This window comes from Nilaparvata lugens, unplaced genomic scaffold (genome assembly GCF_014356525.2).
Source record: "Nilaparvata lugens isolate BPH unplaced genomic scaffold, ASM1435652v1 scaffold7373, whole genome shotgun sequence".
In the NCBI taxonomy this organism is placed as follows: Eukaryota; Metazoa; Arthropoda; class Insecta; order Hemiptera; family Delphacidae; genus Nilaparvata; species Nilaparvata lugens.
This window is the reverse complement of record NW_024093122.1, coordinates 1-8,932: the sequence shown is the minus strand read 5'-3', so window position 1 is coordinate 8,932 and position 8,932 is coordinate 1. Positions and strand designations below refer to the sequence as shown.

The 8,932-nt window shown below is 33.0% G+C and overlaps 1 protein-coding gene across 1 annotated transcript; it reads right to left on the bottom strand.

The window, feature by feature from the left end:
• Window positions 1-3,062: 3,062 nt before the first annotated feature.
• Window positions 3,063-6,767, bottom strand: LOC111048428 (lysozyme 2). The gene is made up of 4 exons (XM_039445599.1): window positions 6,343-6,767; window positions 5,018-5,206; window positions 3,873-3,946; window positions 3,063-3,243 (listed from the first exon to the last, which is right to left on the bottom strand). The coding sequence occupies exons 1-4, from the start codon at window positions 6,413-6,415 to the stop codon at window positions 3,085-3,087; spliced, it is 495 nt and encodes a 164-aa protein (XP_039301533.1). The 5' UTR covers window positions 6,416-6,767; the 3' UTR covers window positions 3,063-3,084.
• Between the last annotated feature and the right edge of the window lie 2,165 nt (window positions 6,768-8,932).

The window sequence follows — 8,932 nt, the reverse complement described above, 5'->3', positions numbered from 1 at the left end:
GGGGATCACGATAACAACTCATAAGGGCAAGGTACTTTACGAAGCTGTAAGAGAGTCAAGATGTGAATCTCTTTCAACTGGAAAACCAACTTATTGGCCTACAGATACAAGTAAGATACCTGATCTCATAGACTTTTTCATAATCAAAAACATTTCAGTAAACTATTTGCAAGTAGAGGAAAGTTTTGATCTCAATTCAGACCACTCTCCAATTATTCTGAAGTTGAGTGACACTATTTTACAAAAACAAAATAATTATCCCACACTAGTTAATAAGTATACAGATTGGGATGGCTTTCAGCAAGTGTTGGAGGAAAGAATTAACCTGAATTCACCATTAACAACTGCAGATCAAATAGATGAGGAGCTGGAAAAATTTGTTACTGATATACAACAGGCAGCCTGGTGTAATACTCCGCAGACTAGGAAACGAAGAACAGTAGGAAATAATTATCCATTGGAAATAAGAGAAATGATTGCAGAGAAAAGAAGAGCTAGAAGGAGGTGGCAGCATTCACGTTCTCCTCAAGATAAAAGATTACTGAATACTCTCACACAGGAACTGAAAAGAGAGATACAGTTTATTAAAAATGAATCAATCAACAGTTACTTGAGTAATTTGACAGGACAAGGCAACACTGATTACTCACTATGGAAGGCTTCTAAGAAAATAAAAACACCCATCCAACAAGTTCCCCCTATTAGGAAACTGAATAGACAATGGGCCAAGAATAATGAAGAAAAGGCACAGGCATTTGCTGATCATCTTGTGAATGTCTTCCAGCCAAACGTTGCAGCTCAAGAAGATCTAGAAATTGAAGGTAACATCATGCAGGAAAATCAAGAACTAATGAATGTCTCAGTAGAAGAAGTGAGAAAGGAAATAAAACTTATGAATGCTAAGAAAACTCCAGGATTTGACCTGATAACTGGCTTAGTCCTGAAGCATCTACCAAGGAAAGCACTCATCAAGCTAACAAACATCCTGAATGCTTCATTCAGACTCAGATTTGTACCAGGAGTCTGGAAAGTAGCTGAAGTTATAATGTTACTCAAGCCAGGAAAAGAACCACATGAAGTAGCTTCATACAGACCAATTTCATTGTTACCTGTGTTATCAAAGTTGTTTGAGAGGATATTATTGAGTAGACTCAAGCCAATAATTGAGAGAAAGCAATTAATTCCTAATCATCAATTTGGTTTCAGAAAAAAACACTCCACAATTGATCAAGTACATAGGATAGTTAATATAATAGAGAAGAGCTTGGAAGAAAAAAAGGTTTGTTCAGCAGTTTTTCTCGACATAGGGCAAGCTTTTGACAAAGTATGGCATGAGGGACTTCTTTATAAACTGAAGAAAATGCTTCCTAAGCAATTTACAGAAATATTGCAATCATATTTGACAGGAAGGTACTTTAGAGTCAAATATGAAGATTCATATTCTGATCTAAGAGAGATAAAAGCAGGAGTTCCGCAAGGAAGTGTTTTAGGACCAGTCCTTATCTTCTCTTCACTAGTGATATCCCTAATTTGGAGGAGAATACCACAGCCACGTTCGCAGATGACACCGCCCTACTAGCAGTAGACAGTGATGTTGGTATTGCAACAGCGAAGCTTCAGAGATCTGTCAACAAGATACAAGACTGGACCAAAAAGTGGAGAATGAAGCTCAATGAGGAAAAGTCGATTCATGTTAACTTCACCAACAAGAGAGCTGTGTACCTTCCAATCAACATCAATGGAATTAATATACCACATGAAAATCAAGCTAAATACCTAGGTATGACTCTTGATGCTAAGCTTCGCTGGAAAGAGCATGTCAAAAAGAAAAAAGAAGAACTGAACATAAAATACAAGAAATTCTACTGGCTTATTGGAAGAAACTCATCACTTTCAATACCAAACAAATTGCTCCTCTACAAGCAGATCTTCAAACCTGTTTGGACCTATGGAATACAACTATGGGGCTGCACCAAACAGAGCAACGTCACCATCATACAAAGATTCCAGAACAAGGTGCTCCGAAACATCGTTGATGCTCCCTGGTATGTGCGGAACAGCGACATCCATAGGGACCTGGGAGTCAACATGGTATCCTGTGAGATTCAAAGGTATGCAGAAAGTCATGAAGAACGGCTCCACCAACACACGAACGTCGAAGCAATCCAGCTGCTAGACAACGGAGGGTTGGTGCGGAGACTGAAAAGAAGGAAACCATTTGAATTGGTGTGCAGTGAAAGTGGTGTCTAGTGAAAAAGCAGAGCAGTGATTGAGTGAAATCTAGCTTAAGTAGTACAGTTAATAGATGTACATAATAATTATTAGTAGGTAGCAGTAAGAAATTCTAAAGAGAGTTTCACTGTAGTCCATATTATATACAATTAGTAAATTAGGTTTGATAAAATTTGCTCATTAGTCTCAAGACTAGATAGCAATAGTAATGTGATTAAAAAAAAAAAAAAAAAAAAAAAAAATTAACAAACCAGTACAGTTCTTGGCCAAATACTTATTGTAAGCTACATGAGTTATTTAGAGGATGGAAGTATTAACTATAGGCCAACAAATAAATTATTATTCAATTCATCTGATACCAACTCATTTGTACACAATATGAATGCTGCCAAAAATAAAAATATCACAGATACAAAATATATGGTACCGCACATCTATGCTATAGTGAGGTCCACGTTATAATGACAGTATTTGATCAACTTTGGTTTTGCTATCCTTGTCTATCATTCGACAAAGCTGGTGGTACTATACTTTTCTAGGCCACAACGATGCCAATTATGTTTTTGACAGTGTAGAAATATAATTAACTAATGCAGAGAATCGGCATCGCTATTCTTCTATCTTTATCAACTGCCATTATAACGTGGACCTCACTATAGCTGTAAGAAGCACAAATTTTGTGTAGCTATAAATGTTACTTAGCAAACTGTGTGAACATGCAATGACTACTTACCTATAATGAATTAAATTACTTATGGAAAAATATAAATTAAAATAATTATTATATTATATGATGAGGTACAGTACTGTATAAAAAATAATCTCATCAATGGTTTCTTGAAAATTAAATTTTTATTCGATTCCAAAGTCTAACATCATACTTGAATTATTCATACAGGATTTATAGTTCATTTCAAAATCGATATCCCAAAATCCTGCGCATTCCAACTTTCCCCTGTTGTGTAATCCAGCATAGTCCCAACAAGTCACTAAGCCATCTGAATCGCAATCCTGAAAAACCAAGAATGATTTACAATTTGCAAATGCGATTGAAAGCCTTTTGAAAGAGATTTGTAAATGGCATACTAATCCATAGAGCCGATGAATTAATACAGTAATACAGTGTACAATAAATAATGTACCTTTACATCATTATAAAAAATACTTTCTATGTATAAAAATAAGGAAGTGTTACCTATTTCTTAATAATTCAAGTCTTTATTCACAGAAGTAATAAGCAATAATATTGATTGGAGTGAATATTTACTATATATTATTAACGTAATATTAATTAAATTATCAAGTGTCACAAAATGGCACCAATATCTTTGAAATTTCTAGTAGTGTTTTGTGTACCTATCATTGAATAGATAAATGAATAGAATACAAAATAAAGATTAATAAGGAGTATTAGCCTATTTATAATTTTTTAAATAAATTTTCAACACTCAAAAATGAAAACTTTCATATATTTTTTTCCATATAGATAATTTACAAATGGTAAGTTGAATTTTCGGATCAAACCTTATCTGTTCCAATCAAACTCATACAATCATTACCAGTGTCCAAGTAAAAAAAGGAGTAATTCTTGCAAAAAATGGGGGTTTGAGTTTATCACATCTAAATGTTGTCTTACTTACATATGGATTTTTCTTCATATAGTTGGCAACCACTTCTGCACCACAGCTAAGATCTGAGACGCATCTTATGTACGCTGTAAGCAAAAATACAACAATATTTTATCAACACATCCCCAGAACGGTTTTAACTGAATTACAAATACACATGAAATGATACAATATGGTGTATAATATAATACGATGTTCTCACAATTAGACAATTATATATTTTGAATGTAGTAAAATTTATTATTAAGCAAAAAACTGATTTCCCTCCTTCAAATAACGCTGCTAACAGCCTATACAACCTAAGGCCTACAGCAAATAAATATTTAATTTACAATACAAACATAGAAACCATCAGAAGACAACTTATATACATAAGCAGTAAAATCATTAATACAATCCCCGAACAGTATATTGAATGTGCGAGAATAACTAAAAAACTTAACCACTTTCTTTTTCTTTTGTTTTAATGTGTATTGTTGTTGTTTGCATGTATTCTTTATGTTAATCTCTGTATTGGACTTGTATGTGTGTGTAAAAAGAAATAAATTGAATTGAAAAAATACAACAAAGGAATACAAATAGGTTTTTGCTATTTTCCTGAGACTTGCTCGTATAGTGGAAAATTACATTTTACATTAAAACATAGGCCAACATGATGCTAAGTTAGAAAACAGGACGTAAGTCAAGTGGATTATTCTCATTTTACAATTATTGCTGATAGCTTCTCATTTGAACATAATATCAATGTTCCTAAATTACAACTAACAATTCTCAATTACATACGATAACTTCTCAACTACAATAATTATTGAATAATTCTCATCTACATAAGTAGATGAAACAAAAAACTTAAAATGTAAATGAGAACAATGTGAATAATCACCAACAAATGACAAAAAAACGTGAGTTAGTTGTCTTTTTTTCATTTGATTTATCTTAAATACAATTGATATCTTCTCAAATGAAATTGATACTTTCTCAAATAGTCTACTATATTGGAAACGGCGGTATAGAACGTTTTCTGTCCAATTAATTCGGAAAACTTGAAAACTCGATCCTTGTGATATTCCTTGACAGTGTCAAGGAAATCAGGTTTTCCCAGCCAACGACGAACAATTAAGTATCAAGTAAGTATCTAGAAAAAAGACGCCTCATACCTCCTTCTGATTCGGGGCTATCGAAGGGCAGTGTAGGTGAGTTGGAGTCCAGCCAATACTCGTAGCCAATGGAGAAAACGCCACACACATCTCCGTCGCACTTCACTTCTAGACCACATCGACTCGCTCCGTTGCAAATACACGTCAGGCATTTGTTGGTGATCGGCTCGATAATTAGATCTCCACGTACTTTTGTAGAGAATACAAAAATACATAAAATTATTGTTTGCGAATGATAATGGTGCGGTATCGACTGGGGTTTACAACAGGTCAGCTATCATAACTGGCATTGTATTTGTTAGTTTATTGTAACCTTCGTTGTACACGTCAGTTATTGTAACCGAAGGTTAAAATGAAATGGATATTATTTTATTTATTATTCATTTATTGTACAATAGTATTGTAAAATATGAATTACATTATATTGTTGACATAATTGAAAAAGCCATAAACATCAATTGAGACAGTATTATGTCTTAATTGGTATTGGGATATTTTCAGTGGGTGAACAACATGGTACGGTATGCAGTTACCACTAGGGATATGTCATATTAATAAAGTAAGGAGTCCAATAATTCAATACTCTCATATTAATAATTCTCTCATATTTTTGTTGAAAGGGTGATGATATGAACCATCAAACATCATTATTTAAATATTGAGAAAATTAAGTTTCAAAAATAAAAATGATGATTAATGTTTTAATAAAACAATTATGACAATTCACAAGATAAACAATGTTTCTAAATAAAAAAACTTTTGATATTCATGCTCCGGCCTGGTTGTACAAAAGCATGTCAAATTTTAATCATGATTGAATACTTCGAGAACCAATCAGAAGCCGTTTCTGAAAAGAAAATAGAGAAGTATTTCTTGATAAGAAGACTTCTCTAATAGGTTCTTGTAGCATTTAATCACGTTTAAAATCTATCAGAGAATACTTTTTGAAAAGAAGGTTTCTCTGATTGGCATTTTATCACGGTTGAAATATCTCAGAGTGTAAATTCTCAAATACTTAATACAGTGTAGCCCAAGTTTGTATCTGCTCATTGGGGTGTCTATTGTATTTTAGTTTGAAGTTAGAATATACCTTTGTGACTAGTTTTTGTGATGACAAGATACGAGTCGAATGAGTCATGCTTAAGATGGAAGTAACGTGATTATGATTGATTGATTTATTTATTACATGCCAGGTCTTGAAACCCCTATTGCAATTGTAGAAAAATGCGTGACGATGTGTTACAGTAAATAAATAAGTGGAAAAATTGTAAAAATAAATTCCAATTGAAAATTAGAATATGTTTTAAATGTTATGGAAGACTTACCAATAATGGAGCCTTTATCAGACAACATATATGGAGAGAAAACTGCAAAAATAAGTGGTAGTAGCTTATTCATGCTAAGCCTACGTGAAGAACAGCGCAGCGTTGTTTTCAAGAGCAATGAACTGTTTCTTCATTAATTGAAGGCTATCCTCTGGAAAGAAGATTTTACAAACAAAGCAAGTTATTAGTTATTGCAACTGTCGAGTAAGTAGGTAGTCCATTGTAACTACAACCACTAAACCATATCCTGTTTGTAATCACCGGCTCACATCTTATAATACGGTACCATGTACGTGTGGAAATTCACATACGCAAACAATAATTGGTATTTTCCATTTCTCAGGCGTTCTAAACCAGTCTGTGAGCAGAATTATTATATTCATCCATTCTCTCTCTTCTATAAACTTTGACCTTACTCTTTGCATAAAAAAGTTGTTCTTGATGTAGCTAGTTGATCCAGCTACTTTTCACCTTGAAAACAGCACTTTCAATATTCACTGTTATTTAAGAAAAACATTCCAGTTCCAATAACACCAAATATAATAAGATTTAGATGATAGATAGGTAGTCGTGATAGATAGGTAGGATAGATAAGTACCTAGTAATTTCATGTAAATGCTTCTTCAATTTCTTCTATGACTTCTTTAAAGCTTTAAATACGTATTTATTAGAAAAAATACGAATATGAGAACAATGTAAAAAATAGAGATGAACATTGTAACATTTAATTAGAATATAACTACAGATATTTATACAGACAAAAATATTCTTCAGTAAGTACATTATTTACAATAGTCAAGACAATTCGAAGGTGTTGGAAAATTATATACAAGTCACAATTACCATTACATTCATGCTCAGCTGAGGACGGTAAGATAATATGAAATATTGTAACATTCATGAAAAAACTTTTTGTGTAGTAGAGAAGTTGATATTGTGGTAATTATTCATATTGAATGAAAAAGACTAAGAAATTGTCAAAAAACCACTGATTTATTGATAATTAGAAAGACCGGTTTCGGTTATTACACCATTGTCAATCTCTGATAAACTAAAACTAAATACAAGAGCAGCAGAATTTATACTAGTAGGCGAGTACTGCTATTGGTCGAGGGCATGAACGCCTGCCATTGGCCTAGCTAGACAGTCTCCTCCCCCTCAACGGTGTGACAAAATGGCGGCTTAAGCAACAGAATCGCCATGATAATAAAATTTACTATGAGTACAAAATAAGAACCAAGAAAACAAGTGTGAAAGATAATAAAACAAATATGTAAATGGAAAAACTATTGACTAATGTATGCTTACAATTTTATGATAAAACTAAATTCGTAGTGTTGTACTGGTTGAAATGAATGTGGTCATTTAAACTATACTGGGAATTTTCCTTAATTACTCTTGTTATTTCTAAAGCCTCTAGAATATTCAAAGATCTGCCTTTGTTATTAACATGCAAAAACTCAACATTCTCCTTAACTATGAACCTGTGATTATTTGTTATCAAATGTTCTGCAAAGTTAGATTCCCCATTTTGTTTATTCCAATCTCTGATGTGTTCTTTAATTCTACTTTTGAAACTTCTACCAGTCTGACCCACGTAACAAGCATTACAATCATCACATTTAAGTTTGTACACCCCGCTTTTATCCCAAATATCAATTTGTCTTTACTCCAGCTAAATAGACTATTTAAAATCGGTTTGGTCTTGAAAGCAACATGAAATCCATTCCTCCTCAATTCCCTACCTTTTTTATCAGATACAAGGCCTAAATATGGGATTATTATCCAAGTCTTCTCCTCACAGTTTGAGCCTACAAAGCTAGAATTGATTGAAATTTTTCTATTAATTCTACTCAATAATCTGTCCACCATACTTTCTTCATACCCATTTGTGACAGCTATCTGTTTAATTTTAGTGATCTCAATATCAAAATCAAGATGGCTCATAGGTATTGTTAGTACTCTATAGACCATACTATTGAAAGCAGCAATAAGTTTGTGAGAAATAGGATGACAAGAATGAACAGGAATGATAACATCAGTATGGGTTGGTTTTCTGAAAATAGAAAACTTGTGAAAACCAGTGCTATGATCTATTCTTAAATCTAGAAAATTCAATACACAAATTAACAAAAGATACCACTGGTCTTATAGGAACATTAGTTTTGTGTAATTTAGGTTGACCGAAAAGGATTGTGTATTGAATTTTCTAGATTTAAGAATAGATCATAGCACTGGTTTTCACAAGTTTTCTATTTTCAGAAAACCAACCCATACTGATGTTATCATTCCTCTTCATTCTTGTCATCCTATTTCTCACAAACTTGCTGCTTTCAATAGTATGGTCTATAGAGCACTAACAATACCTATGAGCCATCATGATTTTGATATTGAGATCACTAAAATTAAACAGATAGCTGTCACAAATGGGTGACAGTATTATCATTCTCTTGATTTACCAGCATTGGAAATAGTCCATTTTTGAAACATCAGTTGAGAAATGAATGAGCTGTTTATAGCCACTAAGATATTATGACGACGGCGACAATTCAACTATCATTCAACCACCGCAATTCTCCCGCTCCTGTCG